The 19,081-nt window shown below is 38.9% G+C and overlaps 1 protein-coding gene across 2 annotated transcripts in view; it reads right to left on the minus strand.

Annotated features, from left to right (window-relative positions):
- FMN2 (formin 2) overlaps positions 1–19,081 on the minus strand; it is a 326,516-nt gene that overhangs the window by 155,458 nt on the left and 151,977 nt on the right. For both annotated transcript variants that reach the window (XM_036918446.2, XM_057507879.1), the window contains exon 8: positions 4,016–4,077. In XM_036918446.2, coding sequence (XP_036774341.2) covers positions 4,016–4,077 — 62 coding nt within the window. The remainder of the gene's footprint in view (positions 1–4,015; positions 4,078–19,081) is intronic.

The following is a 19,081-nucleotide window of genomic DNA, read 5'->3' on the forward strand; positions in this document are numbered from 1 at the left end:
AACCAGCACTGTTTTCAGGTCATTCTCTAATTAATTAGTAATTATTATGAATATTATATACACACCATTATGCTAAGCATGGAATATAAAAATCCTACTAACAAGGAATGTATAGTAAATTGAAAGAGAAGACATATGCACACATAGTGATAATACAAAGCTAAAAGAGTCAAGGGTCCAAGCAAAGATGACAGAAAGCATCACAAGATTTCAAAGATGCTCTAAATACAAAGGACATTATTGGAACAATGGGCAGAATGTGATGGGGATCTGTGAATCAGATGATGGTAATATATCAATGTTAATTTAATGATGCTGATGGTTTCCCTACAGCTAAATGTGTGCTTGTTTGTAGGAAATACTATTACTATATACAAAATATTCAGGGATAATAGGGCATAAGGCTCACAATTTATTCACAAATGATACCAAAAAACAGTTCTTTGTACAAATCTGCAACTTTATCTTTGAGATTGTTTCAAAAAAAAATACAAATTTAAAAATGATTGTATCATTTTGAATTTGACCAAAAAACTTTTATGTATTCTCTATTAATTCATGTTGCCTGTAAACAGATAGGTATTTTATTCTGTTTCATTTGGCAAAATCTTCAGATCTGGAGGGAAAGGTCCAGTTTTACTTTAATTCACACAGCACATAACCTTTGTTAGCCTCAATCCCACCAGTCTTAGAGACAATCATTTGCAGTTTCCCAATCATAGTTATTTTAAGCTCTATGTCTACAATCATTTTTATAAAAAAAAAAAGTAATCAGCATAATAGCATTGAATGGTCTATAGAACTCTTTTGATATCCATTTAACAGTGACAAAAAGCTGATGTTACTTTGGATTATTAGAAACCCAATTTAGAAATGGGAATATTGAAACTGAACAGGAACAACTGACGTAGAGAAGCCATGCATCTACTAAATTGTGGTGCTGGACCTTGAACAAAGTCCTTACTTTTCCAGCCCGTGTTCTTTCCCCCACACCATGTATCTCAGCTCCTCCTGGGGGGCTTGTTCAGTCATCACCGGAAATTAGGAAATTCTGTGCTTGGAACCGTGACCTTTCAAGGAGGTGACCGGGTGTCAGCCCAGCTCTGAGCAGTGGGAACCTCTGTGTCCTAGTTGTGTAAGGAGGGTTAGGTAACAACACTACTTCTTCCTTAAGTCATAGGTAAGGTGCTTGTAGCATTAAATTCATATATGTAAGGCACTTAGGACAGTTTTGGGTGCACCATAAACATTAAATTATTACTATTTCTAAAAATTCAAAAATCTTGTTCTTTAAATGATCATAACTCTTTTGGGAACAAAACAATTGGAAAGAAGGGATTTCAATAAATGCATTTTTCATTTTTAGGGAGTGTATACATGTCAATTCTCTTTTAATTGAGGGGGAGCCCCTAGCTTTGTTAGAGATATATTCATCAACTAACTGGGAAAGCCTTTAGCTACTACTGTTTTGCATATCACTCAGAAAAATCAGTTTTCCCTCAGTATTTGTCCCTAGAAAACTGAAGATCCTTATATGCAAACAGGTCCCCAGAAATCTGCCCTTAGTGACCTAGAATTCTTAAAACAGGTAAGCATTTCAAACCCTCATTTACCCTTTTCAAAGTTTCAACCAGTATGCCTATTATCACTTTTTATACACAGCAGGTCACAGTAAATGATGACTGTGCTAACAGACCCCACTGGAAAGAACCACTAATTATTTCGCATATGAAAACCTCTTAAGGCATTACAAAAAGTCAAGACAGCACAGATGTTCAATATAGATCCTTATTCCCAGTGGGTAACAGTCAGCCTGAATAGGCAAAATATATCTGAAAACCAAGTGATAGAAAGCCCAAAAGAGATCCTGAAGCAAAGCCTGTCAATAGATTCCATTCATTAGTTCATATAAACATTTATTTAACACACTAAATACTTCCTATGTGCCCAACACTACCTAACTCTAGATGCTGTGGATATTGCCATGGATAAAACAAATACTTCTGCCTTCTTTGGACTTGTACTTCAATGGAAGCTAATCAGGAATTATCATGAGTTCTATCTGTATATAAGTTATACAGAATTATCTGTTATTCATAATGGATTTGTGAAGTTCCTCTACTTAATGTGGCTATAAAAAAAATCTAGCCTATTAGTACGTGAACTTATATTACTGTGAGCCACCCCCACCAAAAAAGTAATTGTTTTCCTGACACAGTGAAAGTCTGAACCATTAACTTTACCAACAATAATAAAAAGAAAACCACAAATTTAACCAGTGCCAGCTAATATTTGTTCTACTTGCATGGAATGTGATACAAAGGTAGACACAAATTCTGGGTATCTAGTTTGTTCAGAGTCAGAAATTTATATTTTGTGAAATTAATTTATTTTGAAAGACCAAATAATCTGAATAAAATACTATAAACCAATGCAAATTAAGCTTTCTTCATAAATACAGTTGCTCCCCATTTCTGTATTTTTTTTCTGTATATACTTCTGTACGTGGATATACAAGTTTAAAATAACACACTCATGTGTCTTCATGTAACATACACACACACACATACTCTGTACATAAACGCAGGCATATGTGTGTATGTAATGTATGTACAAGAAAAACAGTTATAGATACACTGATATCATATATCCCTACAAACAGTTGAAGAACTTAATTTCCCTGATATTTGCTCACTTCTTCTATATACCTCTCCCATTTGGGAGAGGGTTGGTATGGAAGACTCAGGAGGAATTAAAAAGTCTCTGAAACTTCAAATGGTTATGTTTTAAATACTCATTTCACTGGGACACTAATATACTACATACACGAGTTGTATTTTCCAGTTCTGCATCATGTGGTGGCAACTACACAGTAAACCACTCAAACCTTCCCTCTCATTAATGACTCAGTCTGAGTCCCTGCACTCACAGCACTCATGGGCCACCAACTCCACACTCCATCAATAGATTCTCTGATGCACTATAAGAAATATTTCCTCTTACAAAGGTCGTGACCTTACAGGGAAACCAAGTATACACATATTTTTAAAAGTAACAGATTCAAAATGGACAGGCAGGTCCAGTACACTGTCCTCAAGAGAGTGTTCCAGGAGGAGTCTGCATCCTGTCCATCACATGTCTCTCTCAGAGCCAGAAGTCTTTGACTTGGAAGAGAAAAGTCAAGGACCAACTAAGGCCATGCCCCCCAAAGAGCACGGAGGCTTAAATACCAGGCTGATCACAAGCAAGAGCAGAAATAAAATGAAGAATATACGAGAGACATAATATGTTCACACTGAGAGTTTCTCCTAGACACAATCAAAAGGAATGAAAAGAGAATTGTTTTCTTACTACATGAATCAATGTTGTTTAATGCCATGCCCCAGCTAAAACCATTTCATATATCACCGCATGGAGTGTATCCTAAATGCACACACTGCATTGTTATATGATCAAACTCCTCTGATACTCCTCTTTTTTCCTGCCGACTTCTGAAGAAAATGTGCTCCAAGAAGAAAGTCTGAATGTCCTACCACTTAGGGAAGTAAACTATGGCAGTTTGGAGAGGTGGAGCCAGAATGAATTAAATCTGAGCTACAGTACACGAGCTGCGTGACCTTGAGCAAGTCATTCAAGTTTCACATATGTAAATAGGGAGAAAAATAGTACATACCTAGAGTTTTCATGTGAAGATGAAATGAATGAGTGCACAGAACAATGCTTAGCTCAAATTAACTTCCCCTGAAATATTTACTATGATCGTAGTTCAAAAGAGGGAACGTGAATGACCTCACATTCAGCATGCTTTGAATCACAATCTTGAAAACTAGGAGACCATGCATTTGTCCAATATGTTCCTAGCAAGTATTTTAACAAACCTGTACTTAACATAAATTCAGTCGCCCCAGTTCAAATTTCCTGAGGACATTAAAGCAACGAGCCTAGATGTGTACATGGGCAAGTACTTTTGTATAGATTATATATACTCACTCCTAAAATTCTTTCTATTACTCACATTCTCATAGAGAGCTTGAAGGGTCTCCAGGTCAACCACAGAATTGTCCAAGTTCACAACAGCTGTGGAAAAAAAGACAAAAGAAAGAATGTAAATTGTCATAAGCCAGCTGTGAAAAGATATCTGGCAATCTGGAGCAATAGTGACCAACTCCAGAAAGTGTTCATGACCCAGCAGTCAGAGGAAGGAGCGGATCTAACTTCAATGCATCCACTGGCCCCATAACAGAGACTGCGCCCAGGGAATGTCAGCGGGGTAGGGGTAGTGTGAAAGCTTTCAGTTGCTCCACAAATACAAATTCCCATGAATATGGCCAAGTCAAAGGTCAAAGATAAACTGTGAGCCTGTCTTTCAAAGCCCAACCGCATGAATATGAAAAATTTGCTTAATACCAGAAAAAACAGGCAAATCACTCCTGTTACTGCCACTTCCTAGTTTTACACCAGTAAATGTTCATATCTTCCAATTTACCTAAAGACATGTAACAAAGGTTAAATCTGATCACTAAGCTAATGGCTTTAATATAGAAATGATAGATGTATTTCTTATTATAAGTCTATAAACTGCTATAATAATCAAAGGACAATTCTTTGATTATGGTATTGAGATTATTACTGATAAACCCTTAAAACTCCATTGCTAATATATAAACCACTGATGCTTCTATTAAGGAAGGAAGTAGAATAAAAGACCAAAAGCTGGGAATATATTCTGAAATGCATTTCTTGGCCTGGAAAGTGTATTGTATTTTGGAACTGGTGTGTTTTATCACTCAATTTGGGCATAGGCTAATCAAAAGCATTCTGCATTACCTATACACATATTAGCTGAAAATGAGGTATATATTTGCCCTGATCAGATTTATGCTAAGTAGACAGTGAAGCTCTTGTGGAAGGTTTCTGGGAGAAAAATCACAAAGTGAATAATCACAAATTGGTTAGATTTATGTTGGTAAATAAGGCACTTTATAATGTCTTTTTTCTCAAAGCTTAAAGCACATGAGACATTTTCATGCTGGCTCTGGCAAAATCCCAAGAAAGAATTAAGAAAGACAAGTGGGAAATAGAAGCATATATGATGGATGAGAAATTTAAGCAAGATAATTTAGCATTTCTATTTGGAGCTGGGAACAGAGCCTAGATTCACCAACAAATATCACAGCAAGTAGAATATGACACTTCCACCCTAATAATGTTTTGCTATCTCCATTTCCAAAAGAAAATTAGGTCTCAAATGTCAATCTAAGAATTCAATTAAGTTTCTCGGACAAATCTTTTCACTCCTTAAACCACATAAGGCAAACATATCACAAACTGTTTAACATTTCGAAGTGGAAAAAACATAGCCCAGCTAACTCTGACTATATTCCAAAAATTAATTAAAAGGGACTAACAAATGATTTTCACTGGAGGTAATACAGGTATAAATAATGTAACAAAATGCATTAAACCCAAATAATGAGAGCAAATTCACATACAGGGTTACACCTTTGGATTTGTACAGACTCTAGGCCTAAAAGAAAATCTTACAGTGAATCCAAAAGTCTCTGACTTTGGAATTCATTGGCTAATAACCCAGTATTTCTACATTCCTCTGGTGATACAGCAAAAGACTGACGGGAAAACTGAAAGAAATGCTTGTTGTCAACTTAGTGTAAGATTTCATTCTTGGAACAAGGAAAAGAAACACAATAAAATCATTCCTACTCAAGTCAAAACTCATAAAAGATACAATCGGCCTCTGGCTTTATCCATCATTTTAAAACATATCATTCCTACAAGTTTTCTTCACATTAAACTTTACTTGTGAATATACTGAGGTTTTTCACCTTTTTGTCTCACATACTGTCAGGTACCCGAGAATGTCTGAATAAATGTCACACGGTCCTAACCCCGGGTACGTGGTCCTAAGCAAGTCCTTGGAAGTTCCTGATCCATGATGAAGAGTTCTTACCTATCCCCAGGAAATCTCAATGGAAAGCAACACTTTCCCACACAATTTTCCTTTAGCTGGCTTTACACTGGAGAGATGCTAACACAATTCAATGAGGATCAGCAATTTTGAAGGAATCACACATGAAAATAAAGAAGCAGCTGAAAATGAAGGAAGATTAGATACTGGCTAGTGAATGGGTGCAATGATAGGACTTCTAGAGAGGAAATAAAGGTTAAAGATGCAACTGGGGAAAGGTCACACTTACAGAAGTGCTGTATTTCCTCAATTTAAAAAGCACATTTTAACACTTCAGAAATCAGGAATCAAACTAAAATTCATATGTTAGTAAATTTTTAGTGGTGTCTTTCAGTGCCCCCTCCATTATAATTTGTGATTAGGTAGATGGTGCATTTTCAACTGATAAAATTCCAAAATCAAGGTAATAAGATAATCCATTCCCTCATGTACTCAACAAATATAAAATGTTTCTTATAATCCAGGGACTACAGTAGCTTCCTAGAAGGTTAGTAGTTACTGGAGTAAAAATAATTTGAAATTGGAGCTACTGGGTGTGGATGTGCTCCATTACCCAGCCTTGAAAGGCTGCAGACAACTGGCTATCTGTTATTGTATAATCAGATCTCTGGTTATGGCCACGCTTGAGGAATTTATATAAATGTATATATATATATATATACACCATTTTTTTGTGGTGGCAAGAAATTCAAGGAAAAAGCTCCTTGGAAACTTCTTGACTCCATTTCCAAAATTTCAGCTTCCTTTGAGAGGGAAACACCTGAATATTGAAATTACATCAAGGTGATGGTTCCTCTCTTCCCTCAAGGGAACACTATTTTTATAGGGTAGTTTACTGATGTGAAAGGAACACAGAACATGGAACCATTCAGGTACTCAAGAATGTCTTAATAAATGTCACATGGTCCTGTAAACTGGTTCAACCATTGTGGAAAACAATATGCAGGTTCCTCAAAACACTAAAAACAGAAATATCACTTGACCCAGTAATTCCACTCCTAGGAATTTACCTGAATACAAGATTCCTGATTCAAAAAGACATATGCACCCTTGTGTTCATCACAGCACTATGTACAATAGCCAAGATATGGAAATGACCTATGTGTCCATCAGTAGATGAATGGAATATTATTCAGCCATAAAAAGAAAACAAATCCTACTATTTGCAACAACATGGATGGAGTTAGATGGTATTATGCTCAGTGAAATAAGCCAGGTGGAGAAAGACAAGCACCAGATGATTTCACTCATTTGTGGAGCATAACAACAAAGCAAAACTGAAGAAACAAAATAGCAGCAGGCTCAGACTCCAAGAAGGGATTAGGGGTTACCACAGGGAAGGGGTTGGGGAGGGTGGGTGGGGAGGGAGGGAGAAAGGGATTAAGGGGCACTATAATTCACAATCACAATACAGGTAGGTCACAGGGAAGGCAGTACAGCACAGAGAAGACAAGTAATGACTCTATAGCATCTTACTATGCTGATGGACAGTGACTGCAGTGGCGGGGGGGACTTGATAATGTGGGTGAGTGTTGAAACCACAATGTTGTTCATGTGAAACCTTCATAAAACTGTATATCAATGATATTTTAATAATGAAAAAAAAGTCACATGGTCCTAACCTTGAGTATGTGGTCCTAAGCAAGTCCTCAAAAATTCCTAATCCCCAGGAAATCTCAATGGACAGCAACTAAGTTTAATTTTAAATTTTATTGGCTCTGCCATTACTTCAAGTAATTATTAACTCAACAAGTTTTGTTTTCTTTATGAGGGAGAGGTGAGGGAGACAAGGAAATAATCGAAAATATTAGCAAAGCTTTGGTTTTTGTGCGGACCAAAGGCAATCAGTTACAGGACAGAGGATCTGGTAGGTAGTTGGTTAATGTTATTTCCTGCTTCAAGTTTTCAGAAAAGTTCGACTCCTCTGGCTCTAATGAGTCTTACTGTCTAACCCAAAGCTAGAAAAGTTTCTTTGTTTTCTATTTGTTTTAGGGCCCTCATGCACTAAAGAGAAAAATTCTGCCTCTATCCAGGGTTGATGCTCCCACCTGAAAGATGAACGATTATACTGAATGTACAGCCTGGCATAATAACCGTATGCCGCTGTTGGGTGTTGTTCATTATACGTTGCCTTTTTTACTTAACACTGAAACTATTAAGCGTAGACTTAGGTTTCAGAACATGAATACATCGAGAATTTAGGTGGATATTGAGTGATAAATCTTGAATTTGGATTACTTGATTCTCTAATATTCAACCATGTGCTAATGTGATTACACTTTGCATTAGAGGCCACATATTTCACACTTGGTTCCTACTCTTTCCTCTAAGACATTCTGGAACGCCCAGTGTTGTCTGGGACTCATCACATTGCTCATCTATCCATTCTCCTCCAAGTCTATAAAGCAGGTTTAATCACTTTCCCATAAAACATATATAAATAAATGTTACTTTGAATTCAACCACGAAGCATCTGTTCTGTTTTTATGTGAAAGGGTACAAGGGCCAAGGAGGTGTTGAGAGGAAGGCCCGGCCTTTTTGCACATTAAAAAGTTACTCATTTGTTTGTAAAGTATGAGATCTTTCCAGGATTAAAACACATGGAGATTTTTACCATTCTCTTTAAACAACCTGTAAATGACTGTGTGTTTAATAATCATGCCAGGCCAAAATGGATAGCCATTTTACTTTTAAGTCTAAAATTTTGTAAAATGCCAAAGATGTGATAAAGAAGTCAAAGAACAGAGTACTCAGTCTGGCTTTTCTACCAACAGGCTATGTCTTTGATCAAAATGCTAAGCTTCTCAGAGACCTTATTGAGGGGGATAATAACTCTTGTCTGTAGCATATGTTTATCATGTGGAGAAAATAAGCAATTTTATAGTGAGGATAATTCAAGAAGACTTGGAATAATTTAAGTTATTAATTTTAAAATGTATGTTATCTGTGAACATATTGGTTAGAAAACTACAGACAGAGAGGGGAATGTGCTAGATTAAAATTAGGTTTAGGATCAAACATTTGCTTTCAATCATCAAAAGTTGAGACCACAAATAATTCTTTTCTTCATGAACTCCACTGGCACACCCTTGCTGAGACCCAATGCACTTTTTGCTAAATCACACAATCACAAAAGCAAGAGTGAAATAGGTTAAGTTAATTATTTGAGTTCTAAAATAGGCAAATGTCTCAAAAAAAAATATCCAAACAGAAAAAAAAAGTTATTTTCTTTAAAAACACTGCATTACACGAAAAGACTTAATTTCCAGAGTAATATTCAAAACAACAAAGGATTACAGACTCAACGTAGGAAACGGCTGTATGCTAGACACATGGCCTTGTGAACATGTGTACATAAGCAGGTGAGTCATATGCCTATAGCACATTCCCCGGATGCTTGGCCTTTGCTAGTAACATGTTCTCCACAGCCAGCTTCTTCAGCTCCAGGAACATGGGGCCTTCTTATTCTAACTTACCACCCCACAGACTAGGGGGCAATAAAACGCATTTGTCTGAGTGTTTGCGTGATAAGAATTCTGTCTCTGTGCTTCCCATCAAAGAACTGCAAAGGGAAACGACCATATTTTAAGAGCTTGTGTTAAAAGGAATTCATGTAAAATAAGTTTACAAGACAATAATTATTAATCAAATTTGTAAATGCTTTGCATATTTTGAGTAGCCAGATGAAGTAGTTTGCTTTACTGGTACATAAACATGACATGATTGCTCCTGTTGAACGCAACATTTTAAGCTGTGTAACACTGTTAGTGCATGCCTTACTCCAATCTTGACATTTTAAAAATCTTGGGTCACCTCTATGGGACAGGACTAGAGCAGCCTAGGGGCCCCTTCCCAATGGCTCTGAACACTCACCCCAGCACTGTGGTTTCCTGCCTTAATTCCTCCCTTCCATGTGATCCACTACACTGGGGGAGAAGACTCCCAAAAGTAGAAAAACTCATGGTACTCATTACCAAGAATATTAGCTATCCATTTCTGCATGACAAATTACACTAAAGCTTTCGGGGGCTTGAAACAATAAACATCTATCATCCCACAGCTTCTATGGGTCAGAAATCCAGAGCCACTTGGCCAGTGCTTTCTCAGCGCGTTGTCTCCGGACACTGTGCCCTGGTTTTGACCATGGCTGAGACTTCATATGAAGGCTCTGCAGGGGCCTGTTCTCCAGCTCATATGCTTGTTGGTATGATTCAGTTCCTCAGACTGAAGGCCTCAGCTTCTCACTGGCTATTGGCTGAAGGCCTGCCTCAGTTTCTAGCCAGGAGGGTATCTCCATAAGGAAGCTCACAACTAGGCAGCTGGCTTCCTTCAGAGTAGGTGACGGGGGCACCCATGGCAAAGCTGCCTTCTCTTTGTAACCTGATCTTGTAAGTGACATTCCAGCACCTGTTATCAACTATTCATTGTGGGCCACCAGGTCCAGCCTCACATAAGGAGAGGAGATGACACGAGAGCATGAACACCAGGAGGTGGGGATCTTTGGAGGCCATTGGAGAGGCTGCCCACCACACCGGGTTGCTAACTCATGGCTGGTTGTTCCATGTACTTCAGATCTCAGCTTGTGGTCCTCTTTGCTCTCTAATGTATTGATTTTACTAACATTTTTGCTTTTCTACTAGGCTCCAAGTTCACAGAGCACAGAGGGATATACCATGATTCAGTGGAAAGAAGAAATGCACTAGTCAGGCAGGATAGCTTCTCTTTAGGTATGCTAAGCCTCCTCATTGCCGTGAGGTAGAGGGTAGAGGAAATATGCTATGCAGACATATAGAGATGCGGGATAATGTGCATGGACAGAACTTTCCCTCTGCAATCACATGGCCATGCCCAAGTCACTGTGTCCTTCACTGTATCTAAAAGAACCCAGTAATAAGAGGTTCCAGAAAAACCTCCTTGTTGAATGTTGAAATAGACTGCAGCTAGTAATTCCCAGAAATTCCCTCTAATGTCAGTGGACAAACTGAGCATTATTTGGGTCACCCTTATCCTTTCATAAACAACTAACCTTACCCCAGGTGACTATAGCTCAAAAACATAAAACACAAAGCTAATGTGTAATGTCATATTGTCCTCTGGCAAATAACACTGCAAAGCAGGGGATGCAGTGGACTGTAGAGCATCCCGATTCGCCCAGTATCTGCAAAATGAACCTATCTAACTAAGAGTAACCTGCAACCCCTGCACAGGGTCCCTACAGGAGATGAAATTACATGGGCAAACTGCCCAGAAGCAGTGCCATGCACATAGCAAAAGTGTAGAAAATGCTGGTTGTCCTTGTTATCATTACTATGGCCCTTTTAACATTCTTACATGGAAAATGTTTTACTAATGTCTCTTCCAATCAGGATGTTGATTGAAAGATTTTAGACAAACTAGGTTGAAAACATTCTCACCCAAAAGAAAAATGACAGTTTCACTGGCACTTCTGGTGACACAAGAGATTTAGCAAGTCCCCACAGTGAAGACAGTGACATTGAATCAGCTAAGTCGCACAGGAAGGGAGCTGAGTTGGCAGGAGCTTAAATACGAAATGAGTGCAAATCAGCCTACACGTGCAGCTCTCACCCTCTTCTCACTGCTGGAGTAAGAAAGTGCGTAAGGACATAGAGAAGCCTCCTGACCCCACTTGGAATTCAGAAGCCACAGGAAAAGAAAAGATGACGTTAGCCTTGCAAAGACCTGGGTTCCAGTAAGAACTCCAGTAACAGAGATCAGAAGCCTCCTGTTAAAAGCAGTCCCAGCTTTGCTGCTGTTTCCTAACCACCAGAACCAAAATTTCCTAAGAGATCTCTTTAAGGAGTTGTAAGCAGCTTGTCATTATACTTTAAAATCAGGGAGAAGGATGTATGTAAAGTTAATTTCTATTTCACTGTATACCCAGATTCCACATATCTGACAATATTTATTATCTCTTTGGTAAACGCACCTGAAAGCCCATTGGAGATCTGGAGATACATAAGCTCCCTTGAACAGAAGATCTCACAGTCAGGTGAAATGGAAAGCCATGAACGAATAATTATGCTACAATAGCAGCTGTCGGTGGGGACACTGAGAACCCACCCAGGCCAAGGGACTGGCTGCCCCAGGTGCCTGTACACCTGGGGGAAGGGGGTGTGCCGATGGGAAGGGGTGCTGGGCAAGCAGTTCCCTCCACCAGTCACATCTCCATTGCCCAAATGCCCTGCCCAACGCTGTCAGACTTGTTTTCTTGAGAAACAAAAATCAAGCCTGTGGACTAAGGGACAAGCAAGGTTGTAGGCCAGCGCACTGGAAACCTGGGGACCAAACACGGTGCCGGTGCTGAACACACACCCGCACCCCCCACACCTCCAGCCTTGAGGCCCAGAGCCCTGCCAGGCAGACCTGCACCCCCCAGGTCAGAAACTGGAGACTCTCACCACTCCAAGAATGAAGAACCCAAGATACAGGCTGCCTGACAAAGAACACACTGCACAGATATTGCTGCATGGAACTCAGAGTCAGCCGGCCCTACAGGAGGGCACACAGCTGCTCCCGGGCTGTTACCTCTCCCACCTCTAAGGCAGGACAGCCAGTGAGCACACCATGTACACGATGCCTCAACCAGACGCGAGGGACCGACAGACTGGAACCGCGGTAAACCTCCATGTGCCCCAAAGGACTGCCAGTTCTCGCCGCCCCACATTCGGCTCTGCCCTCCTCTTCCTAATCCCACTCCGTTAAGCTTTTGCTCTGATGACTGAGTCACCAGCAATTTCGATCCTGTGAAGTCCAAGCGCATTTCTCAGTGCCTGGCAGCATCTGACACAGTTTATAATCCCTTCCTCCCGTCACGAGTACTTAATCTAGCTTCCAGGATGCCGCTCCTTCTTCCTCTGCCTTCTACCTGTCCTGTGCCCCACTCTTCAGGCTCCTCTCCCCAACGTCTGATGTTCAGAGGGTCCTAGGACTGTACGCTTATACCTGTCTCACCTACACTCACACTCTTAGTTACCTCCTCCAGCCTCACAGGGGGCTGGAAATCCTCCCACATTCGCATCTCCACCTTCTACCCTCAGTCCTGAACTCCTGCCTTGTAGAGCCGATGGCCTTCTTGGCAGGCTCTCCTGGGATTCTCGCAGGCATTCCACTCTGCCCACTCTCTCCGCCACCTCGCAGGGCAGAGACGCCATCTGCCAGATGCTCAGGGGGGCCAACCTTCCCCACTCTTCTTCCCACATCCACACCCAGTTCCTCATGAGTCCTGTTGGCCCTCCCTTCCAAATACACCCAGAATACAGCATCACCTCCCGGCTCTTCCTGGCATCCTCCCATTTCCGGACACTCCCAACTACTGCCCAGATATTGCAACAATATCTCCTGATTGGAAAAAAATGGTTCCTCAAATATAACAATGCGGTAAAAATTGCAACATTTTAGAGAAAGTATGGAAAATAAATGTGAGGGAATTTCCCAAAAACAGATCAAAAAGAAAAGAGAAAAAGTTAAGAAAATGAGACCAATTCAGGAAGGCCAGCATCTCAACAATAGGGGAGAATAGCTAATAAGAATAAATATAATAGCTTAAGGGAGGAAAATTAATGTTGACCAGCTCCTGAGAATAGATCCCAGTGAGTTTGGCAACAAAAAGTACAAAGCCACACATCCCCTCTGCGCATGTTTCTCCCAGACACACATCACCTGGTTCACCCTCTAGCCCGTCCAGAAGTCTGACCCTAGTGATCCGTATATTCACAGAACTCATTCATGACACTGCCTACTCCCCAAAAGGGGCTTTCTAAAAACTTCAGGGACTCTGAAGCTAGAAGAGAGATCATAACTTAGAAGCTTTTCTCAGCTTATCTTCTCTCGTAAGCCCTTATCTAATAATAGAAATATCTCCCTGTTCTTAACCAACTAAATTTGTGGTTGGCTCTAGGTTTTACAAAACTAAGCAGTATAATGTCAAGGAATACTCACATAGGTGGATTAAGAAGTGCAAGAGTGATTAACATAAACTCAGGACAGCTGGGAGGAGAGGGCGTTGTTTGTTTTTTGTAAAGAATATCTGTATTCAGGTGAAATTAAAGAGAAATGAGAGCTGAATTCCCAAGTCTTTGATGTATTGAGAAGTAAAATGAAGGAGACAGGGTCTAGATGAAGGGAATAAATGTCACTCATTCAAGTTAGTTTATAACTTAGTCCTCCCCACTGCTTAAAAGGTTGGCTCATTTTAGGTTGCTGTAGAAAGTGATGTCAGTTTTTTAGAGTGTAGTGACAAAGATATTTGAAATATGAATCAAAACAATTTGCCACTTGAACATATGGCAAAAGTGTTAAATATATTTATACTGGTTAAAAATTGTTTTCAGCTGTAAAAAGAATATATGAATAAATAATGACTTAAACAAAACTGAGATAGGTTGGCATTGATTCAGGAGATAAAAAAGGTTAGGGCCAAAGTGTTTTTGATGGTCTTTAAATGTCTACTCCCCATGTGGAAAAATGGCTGCCATAGCTCCATCCATCACTTTCACATTCCACACAAAATGAAGGAGGGAAAAAGGAAGTAACAAGAAAGTGTATGCAACATCTATTAATGACGAATTCTTAGCAGACTTCTAAGTAGAAGTCTCACTGGCCAGAGTAGTTTCCCATTGTAACCTAGAATGGAGGGGAAGCTTAGCAATGTGGACAACTACTGTCTCTCACAAAATAACAATTTCAAGCTCAAGCCTAAATCATCTCTGAAACACTACCTAACTGCCATGGCTTATAAAGACCTCCCTAGCCTCTTCATTGCACCCTTTAACATAAATGCAAGTCATCTGATACATTTCAGATATTCCTTCTTTTGTATATAAATATGTGCTCTGTCCCTCCAAGGAGACTTTAAAGAACCTGATAGCAGGGATCTTGTTTTAGATAGCACCAGCTCATGTCAGAGTGTTCTCTATATAGTAGGAAACTAAAAATGCTTACAGCGTGAAAAACAAAAGTCATTACTGGGGCTTCAGAGAGAAGCCACGACAGCCAACCTTAAGAAAGAGACATTAGTCACGTATTTGCATTATGGGTCCCATAGAACCATGAAGACAGCCAACACCTGAGAAAGCACAAGCCAAATACTGGCATAGGCAACAAATCTGCTGCAAACAGTACTAAAACTAAAACCCTCTCTGTGATAATGAAGGAAGGGACTGAGGCATAGAGTAGAAGAAAGCTGTTTCTAGGAAGCCACCTCATTCTCCTTCACATCTACATTTTGTAGTAGATGCAAATGGTTAGTTTTTACTCACTGAGGAGTTTCTAGTACTGCCTTAATTGTTCTGCCAGGAAGACAGAAAAAGGAAAAAAAAAAACAGGTTGTAGAAATGCCTAGAATTATTGTCCCTAAATTTGTATTTGAAACTCAGTAAAGCATAGAAACCTTTGGTGAGTGCATGTCACTGTCCAATCTGATGACAATGGAGTCAGAAATCACACACAGTGCTCCTTTGTAAGGAAACAGGGATGCGTTAATCCCCACCTGAAGACCTGCACACCTGGGGAGTTACTCAAAAACCTGCAAAAATGTATTACATAGCAAAAATTTCCTACTGATGCAGTCAAGCAGTTTTTAAAATTTTGTTTGGTCTTGCTTGGCTTAGTTAACTGAACATAACCAACAATTTTTAAAACTACGTTTCTCAGAAAGAGGAAGATACTTGGTACCATATTTATCAGAACATTTCACACTTGATAATAAGAGAAAAGGAAACACCACTGGCAGTGTGTACACATCCTACCACCAAACACGCTTGAGCACCTGCGGCGTGGGCTTGTCACACACACACGCTGTGGGAAACCTCCCAGATGTGTTCCTCCGCATTCATAACACACAGGGAAAACACACAAGTTTGTGAATAATATTTCAAGTAATTCTGGATTATCTAAAGACCATGACAAATTAAATGGCAAATATACCAATTCTTTTTTTTATTCCAAATTTAAAAAGTAGCATTCCACTCCTTTACAGTCATAAGACCTAAATCTTATTATTTGCTCTTTCAAGTCCCCAGTTTATACATTATCATGTTAAGAAGTTGTAATCTGCCCAAATAATAACTCAGAAGCCTTGGTTTTCTCCAAAGTTACTTGAAACCTTAAACTTCATGCTTTGGATTCACACTGACCTGAATGAAAGGCACAGATCTCAGTATGTAGAGACTCAGTAAGCTCTGCATCTCAGTTTATTTACATGTGAAATGGGTGCATTAATGAAGATGTTAATACCTCCCTAAAATGGTTAGTGTGAGAATTAGAGGTAATTCCTCTACTGTGTGTACACAGACCTTGCCATAGTAGGCACTCAAAAATGGAAGGTTCTTAGTTCTAAATATCTAAACATAAATGTGTGTGTGGGTGCATGTGTGTATACACACACATACACACACAACTTTGGAGATATAATTGCTCCTGTAAAACAAAACATAAATCAGAAGATAAGGATCTTTATTTCATATTATTGTTTGGGCCTTAAAAGTAAAAGAGGGGCAGGAAGTACATCAGAACCACATATCTAAATCCAATTGGGCTGATTTCCCACTGTGCTAGATAGAGGCTGCACTAAAGTATGCATGGGTGTGCTTAAAGAAAAGTGGGGAAATGGGTTATTTCCCAATCAGCCGTCAGTGTATAAATTACTCTATGGCAAAGAAATGTGCAAATGTCAGAACCACCTGAGAGGTATTATTTTTGACAATGATGTTTAGTGATATAACAACATTTGCCCATTACTTATTACATACCTACCAATTAGTGAGACGTTGAAAGGGAGGCATTTAACTCTAACTTGAAATATAGCCACTTCAAAAACATGCTTTCAAGTATCAGCAAATTGATGCAATAATTACAAAACATTTATATTTACCTATGAAGAAAACAGAGTATCTTGAAACCACTCATTTACTGAACAAGTATCCGTAGAGTTCTAATTCTGAGCCAGTTATCCTTCTCAGCCCTTGGGGATACAGTGGGAAATCTCAGAGACCCAATTCCTGCCCTTAGAGAGTTTACATTTTATTAACAAACAATCAAAACGTTATATGCCATTGCAAGGAAGAAAATTCCAAGTTTGAATTCTAAAATTTAGAAATCACATTCATTTATACTACCTTTCATTTTTAGGCAGTTTCAGCTGGTGGGGATTTTGTGAAGTACAGACAATGAAATGCCAGAATTCTACAGATTTTGTACTTAGGCTACATAAAGAAAAGCTTTCTTGCTGGAAAAAAATTTAGTCTGATACCCAATCCACCCCTGGTACATCTCAAGCATACATGCTTATACAAAGTTAACGACATAAGTTACTGATTAAGTCAGTAGGCTTCGTACACCTATGGGCCTGTTTATAAGAGCTGTACAAGTTAAATTGTTAGAGAACAAATGCATTTTGTTTGAGTCAGTATGTCGCCTTCTTGTCTAGGCAGGGGGAAAAAAGTGGATACCAAGACTGTAATCCTTTTAGAATAAAATCTTTAAATGCAAACATGATTGCCACTATAGACTGTTTAATCTAGCGATATTGTATTTCATTTCTGTTTTTGGAGAGTTTTGTTGATTTGACCGTACTGGGTACAACTCAGGGCTTATCTCAACTGTTTAGATAAGATTTATTTGACTTTGGCAGGTGACAAAATCTAGGGTGGGGAGTAAAGGAGGTAGAAAAAAAAGACTGGCATATTCCCAGATAGTGTTTATTTTAAGCATAGTGTATAGATGAGCAAATAGTTTCAAACAACGCACTGTACTTTGTGTAAAACATCCACTGTCTGTTGAATGTTTTCCGTAAACCAGCAGTGCAAAATGTCCTTTATTGGGCATAAAAGACTTCACCTTCTTGCTTAGGTAAACATTTATGCTCTTGTAAAATAGAGCTTAGTGAATCTCCTAAGGAGACTAAATAGGACCCTCACACTGGGATCACATTTTGCCACTGTTTTCTAACACGTACTCCGAAAGTGAAACAGTGTTAAATTTTATTTTGAAGGTAGGCATCTGTATTGTTCCAAAAGTACAGGCACTATTAGAAATCATGGATGCCTTATGTCAAAATAACTTTCATAAGGATAAAGATAATACTTTTTTGCATTTTTTTTCATTTTCATGATTCAATGAAACAAAAAATTATTTTTCGCTCTTCACAAATGTGTCTGACTTTGAAAGAAAACCAAAACAGAAAGCTTCAATTTACAAACACAGTGATTATAATTACAGTTCTAAGGAAAAATATTTCCTTTTTACAATAATTTACCCAAACATGCACTTACATAGCTTCCTTGGTATATTTATATTACCATTTATATATTGGCAGACATGTTGATAGAGGAAAGAACAAAAAAGCTCAGTCACTGAAAATTAGCAAGTTATCAAAAAACAAAGAACACATAGTTGTGAACTTGTGACACATGACTGAGAATATCACAGCTTAACATGCTATGGAAATTCCTTTATTGTGCCACAGAGATGACTCTGACAATCTTGTGCCTCAGGACTACTTTTCCAAAATAGTTAAAAACATGAAAAATCTAAAGAACACACATATTTATTATGCTCCCCTAGGAATAACTGTGTGGTTTTAACTTGACACATAGGTAACATGTGCAAAAATGTGATGCACTAATTTATGTATATGTTAAGTCATATTTTGTCATTTGTTCAGTTAAAGAAGGTTTTTCTTTTTCCTCTTTTGATGTATACATTTGTGTGGAAGGATTAGTTAGTTTCATGTTTCATTGTCCAGAGGAATGAGGGATCAATTAAATATGGGGAGGAGTTCCAAACATTAAGATTTCTCTGTGTGTTTTTAATGAATAAAAAGTTGATTCTAAATAAAATAGACACCTTTCAAATATACGATGGAACAGCGTCTTTTCTAATTCATCTGCTCAGACACTTGGGCTTTCCTTATAAACTTTGGTAGCTGTTTCCTGACCAGGAAGCCCACCACTAGAGGGGTTTCCTTCTTCTCTCTACGGTCCCATCCTCACCCTGCCACGCTCTAGAGACCAAGAAGTGCCACGCATTGCTCAGTGCCAAGCCCTCACAAAGGACACTATCAACGTGGCTTCTCCT

Source organism: Manis pentadactyla, chromosome 9 (assembly GCF_030020395.1).
Source record: "Manis pentadactyla isolate mManPen7 chromosome 9, mManPen7.hap1, whole genome shotgun sequence".
Taxonomy (NCBI): domain Eukaryota; kingdom Metazoa; phylum Chordata; class Mammalia; order Pholidota; family Manidae; genus Manis; species Manis pentadactyla.